The following is an 18,971-nucleotide window of genomic DNA, read 5'->3' as shown; positions in this document are numbered from 1 at the left end:
GCGGCCTTCATATTAGCTCAAGATCAGTGCGTAGAGAACTTCAGGGAATGGATTTTCATGGCCGAGCAGCTGCATCCAAGTTTTACATGACCAAGTGCAATGCAAAGTGTTGGATGCAGTGGTGTAAAGCATACCACTACTGGACACTAGAGCAGAGGAGACATGTTCTCTGGAGTGACCAATCACACTTCTCTGTCTGTCAATCTGATGGATGTGTCTGGGTTTGGTGTTTGTCAGAAGAATGATACTTGCTTGACTACATTGTGCCATGTGTAAAGTTTGGTGGAGGGGGGATTATGGTGTGGGGTTGTTTTTCAGGGGTTGGGCTTAGCCCCTTAGTTCCACTGAAAGGAACTCTGAATGCTTCAGCATATCAAGACATTCTGGACAATTTCATGCTCCCAACTTTGTGGGAACAGTTTGGGGATGACCCCTTCCTGTTCCAACATGACTGTATAGCAGTGCACAAAGCAAGGTCCATAAAAGCAGGGATGTGTGAGTCTGGTGTAGAGGAACTTGACTGGCCTGCACAGAGTCCTGACCTCAACCCCATAGAACACCTTTGAGATGAATTAGAGCAGAGACTGCGAGCCAGGTCCAAACTGGGACGTCTGCCTTTACATGCACATGAATGTAATATGGAGTTGTCCCGCCCTTTGCAGCTATAACAGCTTCAACTCTTCTGGGAAGGCTTTCCACAAGGTTTAGGAGTGTGTTTATGGGAATTTTTGACCATTCCTCTAGAAGAACATTTGTGAGGTCAGGCACTGATGTTGGACGAGAAGGTCTGGTTCACAGTCTCCGCTAATTCATTCCAAAGGTGTTCTATCGGGTTGGGTCGTTCTTAAACCTTTGACAATATCGTGTATTTCTAGATTTTTCGCATTTTATAAAATTTTACGTTTATCCCGATCCCTAATTAAAAGGATATTACTGAGGAATTTTCCACACTGATGTTCACTGTTGATTATAAAATTAAGCTAGATTATATATATATTGACCAACTTTCAAATCTTTCCTGAGGACTTTATTTATTATTATTATTATTATTATTATTATTATTATTAATAAACATAATGGATATTTAATAAGACTAAGCCTCGTTATAACCTCGTACAATATATCCTTTGGACAATATTCCAATTGTCCTGTAAGAATTTCTTTTAGAATATATTAAGACTGTGTGATTGTGATTATTTATTATTGTTAAAATTAAAAGTAAACAATTCCTTCTCTTTATCGCTTTAGGGAAAAAATAACGAACATTAAAATCTATTTTTGAACAAAAACTTCAAATCGGCTTTTGGCGCACTTGAGGAAAGGCATTTTAATCGATTACCGACAGTTTGCTTATGTTTAATAAGGATAATTTATAACACATTTAAGTAAATCTATAACTGAAATGTAAAAAAATATCCACACAGGTAAAAAGAAGCCCAGTAAATGATACGGGAAGTGTTTCATTTTATTTGTATTTGTCCCTCGATGACTCGATCACTCTGAGTGTGATTCTTTACCCTGCATCTTTATAGAGGTGAGAGGTTGAGCCTGAACCGTCTCGGAAGTGCATCTACACGGTGCTAGTGTTTTTATTAACGTGGTCAGATCTGGCCATGTGGATTTAAAAAGAAAAAATTATTGTGTCTAAAAAGCTTTTCTAGTTTCTCCAGGCATTGATTTTTTTAGCTTCTGGTCATTTATATCGAGCTATATACTAAACAACTAGCTATTTATCGAGTGTTGCTAACTAGCCTAGCGTAGCATTTGGTAAAAGTTTTGTGTTTCAGTGAGTGAAATAAGTTGAAGAAGTGAATTTGGAGGTAAGAGAATAGGAATTGCAAAAATGCAGGAGCTAATTGCCAACGTTGATCATATAAAGTTTGATCTGGAGATTGCTGTCGAGCAGCAGTTAGGGGCTCAACCGCTGCCGTTTCCAGGAATGGACAGTAAGTTCAACATTAATAAACAGTAACAACAACAACAAAAGACACTTATTCACTGATCTACACATCCCTCCTGTCCTTGAGATACACTGTATGGTCAAACGTTTCTGGACACCTGTCCATCACACCAATGTGTGCCGGTTGAACATCTCACTCCAGATTTATTCCCTTTCCCTGTTATATTGCGCTCCACTCTTCTATTCTCTGAAGGTTCTCCACTAGATGTTGGAGCGTGACTGTGGGGATTAGTGATCATTCAGCTACAAGAGCGTTAGTGAGATCAGACAGAGTGAGGAGGTCTGGGGTTCAGTCGGTGTTCCAGTTTATCCCAGTGGGGTAGAGTCAGGGCTCAGTGCAGGACACTCCAGTTCTTCCACTACAACCTTCTCAAACCATGTCTTCATGGAGCTCTGTGATTTGTGTACAGGGGCATTGTCATGCTGGAACAGGGGTTGAGTCTCTTTGGGGTAAAAACTATGTATGGGTGTGATGGTCAGGTGTCATAATTTTGGCCATGTAGTGTACACTGATCAGGCATAACATTATGACCACCTGCTTAATATTGTGTCGGTCCCCCTTTTGTTGCCAAAACAGCCCTGTCCCGTCCTGCACTGTGTATTCTGACACCTTTCTATCAGGACCAGCATTAAATTCTTCAGCAACTTGAGCAATAGTAGCTCGTCTGTTGGATCGGATCACACGGGCCAGCCTTCTCTCCCCATTTGTATCAAGGAGCCTTCAAGGAGCGGTTCACCACTGTTCCTCCTTGGACCACTTTTGATAGATACTGACCACTGCAGACCGGGAACACCCCACAAGAGCTGCAGTTTTGGAGATGCTCTGATCCAGTGGTCTAGCCATCACAATTTGGCCCTTCATCAAACTTGCTAAAATCCTTACACTTGTCCATTTTTCCTGCTTCTAACACATCAACTTTGAGGACAAAATGTTCACTTGCTGCCTAATATATCCCACCCACTAACAGGTGCCATGATGAGGAGATAACCAGTGTTATTCACATCACCTCTCACTGCTCATAATGTTATGGCTGATCGTTGTATGTCTGACTGTAGATTATAAAGCACACTGGTAAATGTAAGATCCGGTGGTTGCCGTTCTCGCTTGCTTGCTGTAATCCTTAACGTTTTCTCTTTGCAGAATCAGGAGCAGCCGTGTGCGAGTTTTTCATGAGATCTGCTTGTCTAAAAGGTATTTTTTGAAAAATGATACTGTACTGTACAATATATTACCCTATTCTACTATACTGATTCATTTTTCTCCTGGAAGGTGGAATGTGTCCTTTTCGGCACATCAGTGGAGAAAAGACAGTGGTTTGTAAACACTGGCTTCGAGGATTGTGCAAGAAAGGAGATCAGTGCGAATTTCTGCACGAGTACGACATGACGAAGATGCCAGAATGCTATTTCTACTCCAAGTTTGGTTTGTATTTTTCCTCCTGTGTTTTGTGATTTAAGCTTGTTTTATTTCTTTTTAGTTATTTAGTTGCTTATCTGACGTGCATGTATGCTTGCAGGGGAATGCAGTAATAAAGAATGTCCTTTCTTACACATTGACCCGGAATCTAAGATTAAAGACTGTCCGTGGTACGACCGAGGCTTCTGCAAGCACGGTAAGGCTTTTTTTTTTTTTTTTTTTTTTTTTTTTTTTAAAATGAAACAAGTTCCCAGGAGACAATATATTCATTTGTTTATTTTTCAGATTTGGACAGTCATTTAAAATTTGAAACCTTATTCTATCAAACTGTTTCAGACAAAAACAAAACCTTACATTGTATAAGCATATTTCTATCATTTTATCTTTCAGCATCTTATTTAAAGTTAGGGATTTGAAATAAGCTACTATTAGAACACCAGATCATCAATAGAGCATCTGTTACCTAGCAACCAGTGATCCATGAAGCAGAAGATGACAGGTTTAAGGCGTGGTTAATCTGAATCAGCTTACCTTCTGAGAGATAGGAAGCTTTCACACAGGCAGTTTAGTCTGAATCAGAGCAGGGATGAATGATTAGTAATGGGAAAGGAAACACAGCATGGTACCGAACCTGAGTCTGCCTGTAGGAGGTGGTGTGAGTTCAGTTGCACTGAAACAGTACTGTGATTCCCGTGAATGTGAATGCAACAGGCCCAAACTTGTTCAGGAAGTAAGGTAACCTTTAGTGCGTTCGAGTGAGTGTTTTAGCCGATGACGACAGCACAGAAGTGTAGCACGAGAAGCACAGAAGAGGTGAGGAACTGCACATAATATCAGCAAAAATGTAATAATATAAAAAAACAAAAATACGGTAAGTCACACAGGCTTGTGATTGTGAGCATCGCTGCTAAGGACGTCTGGAACAATGTTCCTAGTGTGAAATCCAGCTGTCTATAAAGGATATTAAAACCAATACAAATACATCATTAATCACATCAATCAATAAAAAAATGTGATGTAAAAGAAACCGTGATTCATCAGACCAGGCCACCTTCTTCTATTGCTCCGTGGTGGAGTTCTGATGCTCATGTGCCCATTGTTGCCGCTTTCGGCGGTGCACCGGGGTCAGCACTAGCACTCTGACTGGTATGCGGCTATGCAGCCTCATAGGCAACAAACTGTGATGCACTGTGTATTCTGACAGCTTTCTATCACAACCAGCATTAACTTCTTCAGCAATTTGAGCAACAGTAGCTCATCTGTTAGATCAGATCAGACGGGTCCAATAAGCTTTGGCTGCCCATGACCCTGTCTCTGGTTCACCACTGTTTCTTCCTTGGAGATGCTCTGATCCAGTGGTCTAGCCATCACAATTTGACCCTTGTCAAACTCGCTCAAATCCTTACACTTGTCCATTATTCCTGCTTCTAACACATCAACTTTGAGGACAAAATGTTCAATATATCCCATCCACTAACAGGTGCCATGATTATTATTCACTTCACCTCTCACTACTCATAATGTTATGCCTGATTGGTGTGTGTATATATATTGTGATGTAAATATAAAACTGATTTTATGCCAGTAAACAAACCCTTTTCAGAATAATCTTTAGGCAGATGAGTGTAATCTCGCATGTGTTTTGGGAAGAGAAATGAGAAGAGATGGAGAATGCTCTGTTACTCCAGCTCCTGTGTTGGTCTTAGTGGTGTAGATAGGAATTTGGAGAGACATCAGAGGCACAGAGACTAGGTGTAGGAAGTGTGATCGTGGAAGAAGGAAGGGGTCTGGTTAGGCAGAGCTTTGTGAGTGTGTAGAAGATGGACTCAGATTGAATCCACTGTGAGATGAAGTGAAGGTGAAGCTTCTGGAGGACCAGGGTGATCATGTCACCAGAGCGACTAGAGTTCTGGATGAATTCAGGATTTTAAGAAGATATTGCAGTAGACTCTGTTGTGAATGCTTTCTGCAGCAGAGATGAAAAGTGAGGGTGCTTTTTCTTAGGTGTAAAAGTATCTGATTTAAAAAAAAAAGTAAATAATTTTATAAATAAATCTGTATATAATCCTCCTGTTTGTTCTTGATCAAGGCCCGGATTGCCGACACAGACACACGAGGAGGGTCATCTGTGTTAATTATCTCGTCGGATTCTGTCCTGAGGGCAAGTCGTGCAAGTTCATGCAGTAAGTTCAGTCAGTTCGTTAAATTTGATTCGCATTTGGTTTTGTTTTGAGCTTCATCACAGCTGATATATATGTCTGTGTTTCTAGCCCACGCTTCGAGCTGCCTATGGGGACAAACGAACAGCCACCTCTGCCTCAGCAAGCCCAGACCCAGCAAAAGGTATGGCTTTTATTTATTTAAATATGAACAATGATGTAACGTCACTGCTCTGGTAAACGCTGCAATTTCTGTAACTGTATCAAACTTTTTTTTATTAATCCCTCAATAGCAGAATGCACAGAGCTTAAACAGATCATCGTTGTCACTGATCCAGTTAACCAGCAACAACTCCAACATCAACAGCAACCATCAGAAACCTTCACACATTCTCGGAGTGTCACAGCCTCAGAACAACACGGGCGGCCCCCGAGGCCCTCGTCCACTGGACCAGGTCACATGTTACAAGGTCAGCATTTACATGTCTATTCTAGTGTAGATGAGTGCACAAGTAGTTTGTTTAGATGTGTAACTATTTCTGGAGATTTGTCTGCTACAGCCTTTTTTTTTTTCTTCTCTCCTGTTACAGTGTGGAGAAAAGGGACATTACGCAAACAAATGCACGAAAGGACACCTGGCTTTCCTAAGTGGACAGTAACCTTGTACTTCACCACGTATCTGCTAATAAACTGCTGGAATTTCAGTACAAGTTTTTCAGTGGTCACGGTGGTGGACTTTCTCCACCAAGTTCACGTCATGGACATTGAACAAATTGAGTTCTCTGCCATGATCAACTTCTGTGGGCAGAACGGAAGCAGAGAATCATCCGAGTCTGTGAGAGTAAAGCAGTGTGTTATTTTTAAGCTCACAGTTCTACACTGCTGGGAATCTAATGGGGAATAAAAATTGGGAATGTTGGCAGGATTTAAGTAGAAAAAAAACCAAAGAAAAAACCAGGATAAATGTCTTTCACTTTTACATACAGTGCTGACAGATTTATGACACCTAACTAAAATAATCACTCTGTTTTTGTTTGGATTTCGATGTCAGTGGACTTTCCGGTGTGGAGTAAAACGTGTGATTTAACACATCACGTGTTTTCTGTTCAGTGAACTGTTTTCAGGAAAGATGTAGCAGTTACATCACTTACAAAGTTTAAAGTTGAAGAAATAGAGATAGCACTAAACTTTAAAGTGAAATAATAAAAAAAACTTTTTTTTTATAATGTAAAACTGATTTTATGCCGGAAAATAAATTCTCTTCAGAATGTGATGAGCATGTTCATAAAAATAAAAAAAAACCCAAACACCAAATCAATTAATTTTAGTTTATTTCTTGGTCACAAATAAATTTATACACAACAACATCCATGAATCAGGTGTGCTGATCACGATTGCCGGAACAGCCCGAGTCTCTGTGGTCCATGAGGTCCGGGTGGATTCAGTGGTACTTTCTCCAGCGGTCATGCTCTGTTACAAGGAAAAGAGGAACGTGTTCATGAAAATACATCAGCTTCTGACTTGAGTTAAATACTCTCCCATCACCAAAACAAGCTCATAACATCTACCACATGCTGGATATGTTGGTAAATGTGAAATGTGTGGAAAATGTGAAAGTCTGTGTAACTGTGGCTCTCCAGGATACGCATGATACAAAAAGAGCAAAATGCTTTTATAAATGTTCCTTACTAATATGATCATATTCCCAAACGTAGCTCAGTACAACATAACCAGCCAGAATCATGGCGATGCCGCCAAACCCTCCCTTCTTCACGTTGATGTACTTGTTGTAATATCTTTCATAGCCTGTGAGAGACAGACAGGGGTACAGAGAGAGGATAATAGAGAGAGAAAAACAGAGAGAGGGACAAAAAACTGATTACACAGGGTTGCCACTTTTTTTTATCATCTGAAAAACACACCCCTGCCTCAAAACACATTTCAGATTAAGCTGTACTTGCTATTTTGCTATCAGGAGTGGTTTATTCATTTTCTTTTATGTCCGTCTTACAGCTTGAATCCGTGAACGTTTCTGTGCAGCTTTCATTATGAGCTATTTAGAAGTGCCAATTCTGCTAACTATCACAGTTTGTCTGAAACTGGCACTGCTACATTTTTCCTCCATTTACAATTCAGAACATAAAACAGGCTGAAGGTTAACACACTCGGAGACAGCCTGAAATCTCGACAGGTGGCAAGCGTTTAAACATATGCCACAAACCGGCTCACCTTTGCGAACAGAACCGAGCAGGCCGTTAGGGGTGAAGTCCCGTGTACCGAGCCAGGATGGCAGCTGACCAAGCTTCACATCCATGAGCCTCTTCTCAGCCAAGGGCACTGGACAGAAACACAGTGTGTACAGTAGATTATAGCTTCATGTCATTTAAAATCAGAGCTTGTTATTTGAGTAACACAAAATTAAAATATTGGACAGATTCATTCCCATCAACAGCATTCAGCAACGTCCAGTCAGTTTAAATAAAGTCACTACACGGTCCGATTTATCCAGTCTTATAAAATTATACCTGATTTCTGTAACAGGCTGTACAATAACATTCTCCATGTCGGATTATACACTAAAGACCCTTTAGCCTGTGATTAAAAACAGCTTACAGTATCGATCAACATAATACAGGCTGATGCAGAAAATGTATTCTCTCTCAAAGCTCTGGGTTACTGATCAGAAGGTCAGAGGTTCAATCCCCAGCACCGACAAGCTGCCACTGTTGGGCCTTTGAGCAAGGCCCTTAACCCTCTCTGCTCCAGGGCTCTGTATCACACCTGAACCTGTGCTCTTCCTAACACACAGGTCTATGTGATGAAAAGCATTTCACTGTGCTGTAATGTTAATGTGATAAATAAAGGCTTCTGCTGCAGCATCCTCCTTTAGGTGGCTTTCAGAAGAGCATCACACCATTGCTCGGCTTTTTATTTCACATTCAGCTGAACTCAAAACTCTATTTACAAAAGAATTTAATTTAAATTTCTTTTAAAATAACTTGTGACTTTCTGTGACAGTAAATACTGTTGTGTTAAAAAATGTTTCACAGCCTGCATTTCTAAATAATACATATTTAAGTTGTCTTTATTCATCACATATACATTACTGCAGAGTGAAATTCTCTCTCATCCTTGGAGGGTTGGGGTCAGAGCGCAGGGTCAGCCATGATGCAGTGCCCCTGGATGTGCCCAGGGTGGGTTAGGGGCCTTGCTCAAGGGCCAAACGGTTGCAGTATGGCAGCGCTGAGGCTTGAACCCTGATCTTCCAGCCAACGACCCAGAGCCTTAATAACTTGAGCTACCCAGAAGAAACTTCTTTTAACAATAAGAAAACAAAACTTAGGATGTAGATATTACCCTGACAGGGCCTTTTTAAATAAATATCCAATGTATTTGACTCTTGCATGTTTCTGTCTGTCATTACAGCATGTTATTATTATCTTAAGTTATTGCTCAGGGAGTTTTTATACAGGTTGTTTAACACTGTGAGCAAATAACAGGCTTGCATTAGAGATTCTAGTCCATAGTCTATAGACAGATGAGTTCATAAACCTTTATGAAGCTTAAATGAACTAAGTGCTAGTCCACGCTAGATGCTAGTTCGCTGTACGCTCGCTATTTGCCCTAGCTAGCACTCAGACACAGGGGTATATCCACTTCTTACACGATCACGTGAAAATTGTACAGTCAGGCACATTTAAGAGTAAAAAAAAAAAATGTCACGCCAAAAGGAATAAAAACTCGATTTAAAATAAATCACTCGTGTGAACCAGAAGCGGACAGATGACAGTGTGGGACAGAAAGTCCTTGACATGACTCCAGCGCGCTTCCTCGGGCCTTTTTTCCTAATGATTTGCTTCTGAATAACAAGATCAACGAGAGTAAATGCCTGCTTTAATCGTCTACTCGAAGACAATAAACGACGTGCATATAACGAACAAGTGTGCAAGATTTCACTGCATATATTAATCCAAACAGTTTCCAACACCCGTACCTGGTCTGTCCGCCATCTTGCTTTAAGCTCGGAATCTGCCGCGATGTATGTTGGGAATAAAATGGAGTGGACGGGTAGGGGGCGGGGCGTTGAAGCTCACGAATATGACGTCACTATCCCCGTTCTTCTTCGATGGGTTCAGTGATGTGTTGCTCAGGACAGAGTGACTCCAACTACTGTACTGAGATGTGAATTGAACACAGATTTATCTCTTACACGCTTTTTATACTACCTTCATTCTACTATTATTACTTATTTCTGGTTACCTTTTTTGTCTATTTTCACAGTAACCAATATTTCCCCACAATGTCATTTAACTACCTGCTGATAGTAGGGATTCATCTCTACCTAAAGAGAGTGAGAGCTGTAAAGCCTTTAGTCTGTCCAACATCCTCATCTTCTGATCTGTACATTCTTCAAATAAAAGTGCCATGGCTTCAAATACATATTTTATGCTAATCCTGCTATCAGTGCCACCTCATACGCCTTGTGCATAGATCTTGGCATCTCCTAAAGTGCTAACTGACTGAGTCTCATCGCTTTACAACTGTAAATCTCTTGTGACAGCTCGTGTGGGGTGTTCCCGGTCTGCTGTGGTCAGTATCTTTCAAAAGTGGTCCAAGGAAGGAACAGTGGTGAACCGGTGACAGGGTCATGGGCAGCCAAGGCTCATTGAGGCACATGGGGAGCGAAGGCTGGCCCGTGTGATCCGATCCAACAGACGAGCTACTGTTGATCAAATTGCTGAAGATGTTATTGCTGGTTCTGATAGAAAGGGGTCAGAATACACAGTGCATTGCAGTTTGTTGTGTATGGCTCTGCAGAGCCGCAGACCAGTCAGGGTGCCCAGGTGGTCATACTGTTATTCCTGGTCGGTGTATGTCTAATATCAATCGTGAACTGTAGTCTAATATTAATCTTGAACTTTTTGTACTATATTTCTAACGTTCTGTAAATCTGCTTTAAAACAATGTCTATTGTTAAAAGCACTATAGAAATAAAATTGAATTGAATCGAACTACTGTGTGTGAAAATCCCAGATCAGCAGTACCTGTTTATTGTTCCTAATAAAGTGGACAGAGGCCGGCCCGTGTGATCTGATCCAACAGACGAGCTAATGTCGCTCAAATTGCTGAAGACATTAATGCTGGTTCTGATTGTACAACATGTGCTCTACTACTTCTGTACTGGAGTACTGGAATACTAGACTATTTTTCTATTATTATTTTTTTATTTCATTGTCTGTACCGCCTGGAGGAAACCCACCAAGCACAGGGAGAACATGCAGACTCCACACACACAGTGAGCGGGAGCGAGACTCGAGAACCCAGGACACTGGAGGTATTATTATTATTATTATTATTATTATTATTATTATTATTATTATTATTATTATTATGACATGGAACATCACCGATTACTTCCAGTGCAAATTAGCAGGTATATATTTAGTCCCTTGCCTAGAAAGCCAGCATGTCATGAAAAGAAGTTAGAAGAGTCAACGAGTATTGTTGCTTAGATAAATTACTGCCAAAAGACTGTTAACAAGATTTACTGTCTGCATATTTTTGCTGATAACAAGTATGCTTTTACAGCATTTATTTCTGTATTGTAATATTGTTTTTTTTTTTTTACACTTTATTCCACTCAAATCAAATCAAATCAAATCACATTATTGTCACATCAATGAGTGAAATTCTTGAGTGCAGCTCCAGACATTGCAGTAAAACATGGAATGTACAAATTTAAATACTACTATAAATATATGCTTTGGATAAGCAGTATGATAATGACATATGATACATATGATGCATTATTGTACAGTATAAAAAACATAAAATAAGCAGTATGGTAATGACCATGATGACATATGATACATGTACATTATTGTGCAGTATACACAGTAGATATTGCACAGTATATTACAGTGTGATAATGTATAACAGTGCGCTGTGTGTTACAGTGTGATCATGTATAACAGTGCATAGGTATAAATGTGATGCGCAGCATGAATGTCATGTCATACGCATAGGCAGTGCACAAATACATAGTATTCACAGAGTCTGGTGAGTTGTAAAGTGTAGTACTTTCCATAGGATACCTATGAGTGATGTGCTGTGTACTATGTTAGTCCTGAGTGTTTAGCAGTCTGACAGCCTGGGGGAAAAACGTTGTCCCTCAGTTGTTCTGGACCGAATAAAATTACATTTACAGGACCACTCTGGAACTGTACTGTCATTCACCTGTTTCAGTCATTTTTGTACTGTTGTGCACTGATGCACATGTTTACACACCTGTACTTTATGTAGTTCTGTGTATGTCTTTGTAGTCTCATGTGGTTCTCTGTTGCTGCATGTAGCATCATGGTCCTGAAGGAACATTTCATTTTACGGCATAAACTATCACCTGTATGTAGTTGACAATAAAGTCACTTGACTTGATTCACTTATATTACTATATTTTTGATGGTCTTATTAAGTGCTACCTGCAATAGCGATGCCTGCCTAGGACACCAGCACGTCCTACGGGACTAGTAAAAAAATAGAGCACCAGCCATCAGATTAGCACCAGAACCTCTAAGCACATCACAATATTTCAATACAAAACACGTTCAATGTGTATAGATGGATCTGAGAAGTATGAGAAGTGGGACGTCAAAGCTTATTCCAAGAGCAGCAGCACACACTGCACAACTGGATAAATATGACATATTCTACCCTACTTAAGTTGGCGTATGGCTTTATGCTTTGCTTTATGGATACTTGTGTTTAATGAAAGTGTCATCCTGTCTGGCACAAATCCCAGAAGACTTACTCCTGCCATTTCTTATATTCTTCTAACATAATGTGCTGGCTGACTCATTTGTCTTATCTTAGCTCAGCATTTCTTTTGACTGTCTTTTGTTCCCTGTGACCTCTACATGCAGCTGTACCTAAACAAGCTGTATTAGGCCTACTATCTCATTTCTATTAAGAGACAAGACGGAAATGTTTCAATTCTAAGCAATGCTCCTAGTAGTACAGATGACCATTTTGAGTGGCTACTGCAGTTTTCAAATGTAATGGATAGTCAGTGAGGGGCAGGTCGAGGATTCATCCACCATCTTCTCCAAAACTATTGGAACGCTAGGCCAGTTCACTTGTTTTTGCTTTATATTGAAGAGATTTCAATGAGAAGAGAGTTTAGCATTTTAGATTTTTTTATTTCATGGTGTTTATATGGAAACATAAAAAAAACAAAACAAAACATAGAACACAGCACATTTTGTATCGGCCCACCCAATTTATAGGTGAGCAAAAATATTGGAACTTGACTAACAGGTGATAAATAATTGAGCATCTCAGCATCTATTCTCGGTTTTAGACTTGAAAACTGCATTTGATGTTAGAAAGTATAAACCAACATAATGAGCTATCTTCAAGAGAAAAGCAAGCTATTTTTGAAGCTGAGAAAAAAAAAGACGGGAAATTAATCAGACGTTGGGGCATAGCCAATGATTTTTCATGAAAATATACTGCAAAAGAAAGCAACCACTGCTGTACAGAGCAACAGATACCAAACATCATCTTCATCTTTAATTTCCTAATTAAATCCACATAAACAACTGTGTCCGGTTGTCTTTTCATGCATACAAGAGTCACTATGTCTCTTTTTTTTTTTTATCATTCCTGACTCCGGAGTATGTGTGGATTAGCCTTTATGCCAGAAACATAACCTATAGCCCCGAGGTTGTAACCAATACCTTCAACTCTGCTGCATTAAGATGCATGCTCACTTCTTCATAGAAAAGAACTTCAAAAGTCAAACTCAACTTTGACTTTTTAAGTACTTGACCCATAGCAGGATACAGCTTCTAATTTTTTAAATATCTATTATCTGTTATTACATTTTCAAGAGCTTTGCCACGGTGTTTCTAAGAGGTCAGAGAATTTCGTGTTGACCTAAAACACTTCATTAAAATGCATGAGAGAAAAAGAAGAGCCTGATTCACAGTGTGGCTGCATTAAACTGGAGGTTAAGGGCTAAGTGCTATCAATGATTATGTTCTGCAATTAAAATCATAGTTAGAATGAATCAGGGATGGAAAATGGAACCACTTTCCTAAGAGCAAAGCTACCTATAATATCTCAGTATTAGTTTAAATGCAATACAGATTATTAATAGACTGTGCAATCTATTATTATTAGGCTCCCCCAATAATACACTGTATTCTTAAGCAGGAGAAATTGATGATCAAAAGAAAGAAAACCCAAAGAAATGAGAAAGTGATGTTCAAGCTATACACAGATTTAGAAATTCCTTGTGTAAAATCTCTCTCTCTCTCTCTCTCTCTCTCTCTCTCTCTCTCTCTCTCTCTCTCTCTCTCTTTCTCTCTCTCTCTCTCTCTCTCATAAAAAGTAGAATCTTTGGAATATTTATATGAATTTCTAGTTTCTTAGTATTTGGGTTTTTAATGGTTAGGGATTAGGGTTTAGAGTTATGGTAATGGGTTATTTTTAGGGTTATGGCTTAGTGTTTGGGTTATAGGTTAGCATTTGAGTTATTGGTTAGGGACTAGGGATTGGGGTTATGGATTGGGGATTAGAATTTAGGTTAGGGGTTAAGGGATAGATGTTGATCTTTGGGTTAGAGTTAGGGGTTAATTTTAGTGGCTAGGGTTTTGGGGTAGGGTTAGTTGTCAGGGTTAATGTTAGGGGTTAGTGTTAGTGTTTGGGTTAGGGGTTCAGAAATTAGGGGTTAGGGTTTGGGTTGGGGGTAGCATTAGGGGATAAGGTTAGGGGTCAGGGTTAATGTTAGGGGTTAGGGTTAGGCCTAAGTTCCCCCTTTTGCTTTAACAGAAGATATTAGACCTGTGGAAAATCTGGATGAGGTTAGGGGTCAGGGTTAATGTTAGGGGTCAGTTTTAATGTTAGGGGTCACAGTTAATGTTAGGGGTCAGTGTTAATATTAGGGGTCAGGGTTAATGTTAGGGGTTAGGGTCAGGCCTAAGTAACCCTTTTTTCCTTAAATGCTGCATGCAGCAAGTCAGGCGTCAGTTCTCAAAGTTCATGTGTTGCAAGCAGGAAAAATGGGCACGTGTTAGGATCTGAGTGACTTTGACCTGGGTACATATGTACGACCCACAGGCACTACACACCACCATCTTCTCCATCTTTACTCTTAACACTTCACACATCTTCATCAATACAAAAATGTATCCTCTTGACTCTGCTTTTCTCTGCCTTGCTTGTCAGTTTTATAGTTACACAGCACAGCATGTACTCTACGGTATATTAAATAGCAAGCCTAATTCGATGAGAATTAAAAAGGGAGAAGCAGCTGCATGGCTGATTTTATTGCTAAAGATAAGCACTCGGAGTGTCTCCAAGGAGATGCCCATCATTCCTAAAGCTAATAGGCGTTGACAATAAATCACAAATCTGCTTAGCAGAGGAGAAGACAGGCAATTATGTTTGGCATTAGGCATTCAGCATGGCATTCAGCACTGCCTCACTATGTATGTCTGTATTGTCTCGGTTAGGTCACTAAATATTAAAAAAAAAATCTTTAATTATACTTATTGTACTTGCTGGAAATTGTGACAGCGGTTGGGTACAGCATTGACAACGTGCCTTATGCAGTATGACATTGTGAATGAAACTAACATTGTGTCAGAGATGGCAGCAAAAGATGTAATTAATGATTTAATAAGGGCTGTGGCGCCCTGCCTCATCACTCTGCAGAGGGTCTGCCATTAGCCTATGGGTGTTATCTAAGGCTCTGAAGAGGAGTAGGGATTTTATATCATGTATGTTTCATATGTGATCAACATTTTATGGATAATATGTGATCATATGTGAATAAAACAACATGTAAAAATGCATTTAATTTTCAGAAATCAGTGTGGATCCTGTGCTCAAGTTACTGTCTACTGTCTACTTCCTCCAACCTCTCAAATTGCTGCTAGGTCAATACAAGGTGTAGTCCTATCTCAGTGTTACTGGGATAGGCTCTGGATCTACCACCATCTTGATCAAGATTTACTGAAAGTGAGTGAATGAGGGTTGATAAATCATATTTGAAAAATCAACCTGTGAACATAAAAACAAGAGTGTTACAGGTATGAAAGTCACTCCATGTGAAAATTATGTGTCGTGCGAGGTGTAAATCCATCCATCCATCCACCCACCCCTCCTTGCATGCCTCAACCCATCCAGCCATCCACTCATTCACCCCATCCATCTACTCATCCATCCATCCACCCATCCATCGATCCATCCACCCATCCATCGATCCATCCACCCACCCATCCAAATCCACCCACCCACCCATCTGAATCCACCCATTCACCCACCCATCCATCCATCCATCCACCCATTCACCCACCCATCCATCCATCCCCCTTCCATCCATTCACCCACCCTTCCATCCATCCACCCACCCACCCACCCTTCCATCCATCCACCCACCCATCTATTCATGCATCTTCTGTAGTGCTTATCCTACACAGGGTTGCACATCTCTGGACTGGGGGAAGGAAACCAGAGAACTTGGAGGAAACCCCTGAAAAAACATGTAAACTCCACACACAGGGCAGAGGTGTGAATTGAACGCCCAATCCTTGCAATCAGATTTTTTTTTCACTTAATGCAATGCAAATCAACTACATTTTGCCTCTTAGTGAGAATTACAGCTGTACAACTGTACATCAGCAAAAACCAAAACTGTTGAGCAAGTTATTTCTTTTCTGTTTGAGAGTTCAGAAAAAATATTATCTGCACAAAGGATAAGCGCCTCTGCTGTGAGAGCAAAGGTTAATTAAAAAGCCGTCACTCTGCATGAGCTGAATTGTGTGTATCTGTGCCTGTGAGGGGTTTGGTGGACTCAGCTGACTCACAGCAGATTGACAGTGCAAGTGAAACATCCTAGTTAACCATCCAGGGATGAGCTGCTGAAATAACTTGAACTACCAGAATAAAAATAGAACTATTTCAGCTGCATATGTACAAATACAGTATGTGTTTCTACTGACTTGGCATGCATCAAAATGGGCAAAACAATAGAAAAAAACAGCTAGAGTATTGAAGTACTGCAGCTTTAAAAATAGTGCCCTAACATTTAGGAGTATGTAATGCAGCGCTATTTTTTTCCCCACAGGTTATATTATATTGTTGGGAGAGTTCCTTGTAGTGTGACCGGGACAGGAGAAAATTGAAAAGCTGCTTATCTTCCAGACTGAGTCTGAGGTGGAAACTGGTAGTGATCAATATGCAAAGTCACGTATCCTGATGCTCGGCTGCAGGATAAAAATAGAACTGAGAGCCTTTCAGCAGTTTTATGCTTAAGTGCTGTTTATGCAGCATCTTTTTTTCTAATTCAAATCTTAACTCCGCTGTTTACTCTACTACTGTACTTGCTGGAAGACGTACAGTGGAACTGTAATTTAGATGTTTTCGGCACCTCTGAACAGTCAGAAATAGTGCTGTGCAGTAATATCCAGAGTCTTTTTAAGGGATAAACATGTCCTTAGTGTTGTAGAGATATGAGTTATTTCTGTGTGATATCTCTAGATTATAAATGCTCTGTTCATATTATTTGTTAAAAGACAATATCTGTCACTTAGGAGTTTATCCTTTCATGTTGAGTAAGCATTATATCCTGATCATGGTTTAGTGAGTAGAACATGTGAATCTCTACACAGACAGGAAACCCCAGCTCAGGTTCACGCTGGAGATGGTTAGGGGTGTCAGAGATAGGAGGCAACGGTGGATGGAAGTGCAGAATTATTTGAAACAGTGTAACACAACCAAACAACCAAAAATTGTGAAACAAGAACCATAAACACAACCATTAGATATAAAGCAAAATAGGTAAATGGCAAAAGTGAAACATATAGAAACCAGGTCAGACTCATAGGTCGCTCAGAAACTCCTGGTTACACAATCGCATAGTGTACAGTTGTCACCCGATGTCACCCAGATGAGGATCGATCCCTTTTGAGTCTGGTTTCTCTCAAAGTTTCTTCCTCATGGCATCTTTGAAACAATGTCCATATACAAATGAAACTGAATTGAATTGAATAGAAGTAGGGTAAAGGTTAAGGGACACAGGACAGGTGTGAGTTCTCTGTGAGACATGTGACAAGGTCAGGTGACATGCAGGAGGACATGTACTTCAGAGCTGATTTAGAAGTAAACCATGTGAATAGGTGGGTTAGGTAATGTGATCAACTGTTAACGCTCTTCTCAGCATTCACATCAGCAAGAGTTATAAGGCGAGGCTATAAATAATAAATGAATGTAAATGTATAAATTAATACATGGGTATAATATATACAGAAGAACAGGACCACAAAAATATATAGACAAACAAATTAACACAATGGACATTATGTTATTAAAAAAGTGTAAAATATTAAAAAAGTGTAAAATATTTCATAGGTAAGCAAGGTAGGCTTCAATATGGATTCAAAACGAAGACTCTGGAGCTGTGAGGTGACAACGTTACATGCAACACCGCTGTGCCGACCTTTAAGGTTTCATTTAAATCCGAAACCCAAAATAGAAGCATGGCAATAACCTTTGAATGATTTTTACTTTTGCTTCAAGATTGATTTATTTCGAACTCGATATGTGGAGTCAATGAAATATAGTCTCTTAGGAACCAACCAAACACAACAAGTTCAAGCAGTATTTCTCCAGGAAAAGGTTCATCAATGGCACCTTTAATAAAATAAAAATACTTTTTAAAAAATGCATGATGTTGATATGCAAGTTGGACTGGTTTTATATATATATATATATATATATATATATATATATATATATATATATATATATATATATATATATATATATTTATATTAAAATAAATAACTGTCATACACACTTCATGGCTCATGTACTTGAAATTTCAAGAGGCTTGTGGTTGTACTGTAATGATTATCATCATTATTATTATTTCTCTGAAATGTAAATAAGGGACTCTGAGTGAGTTCGCTGCTTATTGAGTGTCTCTGCAGAGCTTTGATCAGGGACAGCAGTGTACTGACGTTGGCCCAATGCCTAATGCGTGTCCAGATCGTCCTCTGATTTGCCAAATACATATCAACCTTCACTATGGTGTGGGCTAGAATGTAATATTCCGTCCTGATTCAGTCCGCACATCCCTAACAGCAGCAGGTTCTACATGACAACCTGACATTGATCATGGCAGTGCTTTGGAAGTCTAGTGTGATAAAGAACTCTTTTTTTTTATCGCACAAAAAGTCAGCTGAATGTCTTTTACAGATTTACACATAAATAAATAACAGTTAACATAATCAAAAGTCAATTGCTTTATCAATGTACATTATATTGACAAAAGTTTTGGGACACCCCTTCAAATCATTGAATTCAAGGGTTGTTTTTCAGCGGTTGGGCTTGGCCTCTTAGTTCCAGAGAAAGGAATTCTTAATGCTTC

At 39.6% G+C, this 18,971-nt stretch overlaps 2 protein-coding genes across 3 annotated transcripts; one reads left to right on the top strand and one right to left on the bottom strand.

The window, feature by feature from the left end:
• Window positions 1-1,535: 1,535 nt before the first annotated feature.
• cpsf4 (cleavage and polyadenylation specific factor 4) lies at window positions 1,536-6,831 on the top strand. 2 transcript variants are annotated; one of them, XM_058378326.1, is made up of 8 exons: window positions 1,536-1,946; window positions 3,102-3,152; window positions 3,231-3,383; window positions 3,478-3,573; window positions 5,467-5,560; window positions 5,648-5,720; window positions 5,833-6,006; window positions 6,127-6,831. In XM_058378326.1, the coding sequence occupies exons 1-8, from the start codon at window positions 1,844-1,846 to the stop codon at window positions 6,193-6,195; spliced, it is 813 nt and encodes a 270-aa protein (XP_058234309.1). In that variant the 5' UTR covers window positions 1,536-1,843; the 3' UTR covers window positions 6,196-6,831. The 2 variants fall into 2 exon arrangements, with proteins under 2 accessions (XP_058234309.1, XP_058234308.1); XM_058378325.1 differs by having other exon boundaries at window positions 5,830-6,006.
• A 19-nt stretch (window positions 6,832-6,850) lies between these two features.
• On the bottom strand, window positions 6,851-9,666 carry atp5mf (ATP synthase membrane subunit f). Its single transcript, XM_058378327.1, has 4 exons — window positions 9,531-9,666; window positions 7,766-7,873; window positions 7,226-7,342; window positions 6,851-7,006 (listed from the first exon to the last, which is right to left on the bottom strand). The coding sequence occupies exons 1-4, from the start codon at window positions 9,544-9,546 to the stop codon at window positions 6,978-6,980; spliced, it is 270 nt and encodes an 89-aa protein (XP_058234310.1). The 5' UTR covers window positions 9,547-9,666; the 3' UTR covers window positions 6,851-6,977.
• Between the last annotated feature and the right edge of the window lie 9,305 nt (window positions 9,667-18,971).

This window comes from Hemibagrus wyckioides, linkage group LG24 (assembly GCF_019097595.1).
Source record: "Hemibagrus wyckioides isolate EC202008001 linkage group LG24, SWU_Hwy_1.0, whole genome shotgun sequence".
In the NCBI taxonomy this organism is placed as follows: Eukaryota; Metazoa; Chordata; class Actinopteri; order Siluriformes; family Bagridae; genus Hemibagrus; species Hemibagrus wyckioides.
This window is presented reverse-complemented; position numbering and strand designations above follow the sequence as displayed.

What these genes read in the sequence shown, in the direction of transcription:
- cpsf4 (XM_058378325.1), top strand. Translation starts at nt 1,844, where the DNA reads ATGCAGGAGCTAATTGCCAACGTTGATCATATAAAGTTTGATCTGGAG. An exon ending in GAGATCTGCTTGTCTAAAAG is followed by an intron (nt 3,153 to 3,230) that starts GTATTTTTTGAA and finishes TTCTCCTGGAAG; the next exon opens with GTGGAATGTGTCCTTTTCGG. An exon ending in ACCAGGTCACATGTTACAAG is followed by an intron (nt 6,007 to 6,126) that starts GTCAGCATTTAC and finishes CTCCTGTTACAG; the next exon opens with TGTGGAGAAAAGGGACATTA.
- atp5mf (XM_058378327.1), bottom strand. An exon ending in GCTCGGTTCTGTTCGCAAAG is followed by an intron (nt 7,343 to 7,765) that starts GTGAGCCGGTTT and finishes TGTCTCTCACAG; the next exon opens with GCTATGAAAGATATTACAAC. An exon ending in TTGGGAATATGATCATATTA is followed by an intron (nt 7,007 to 7,225) that starts GTAAGGAACATT and finishes TCCTTGTAACAG; the next exon opens with AGCATGACCGCTGGAGAAAG.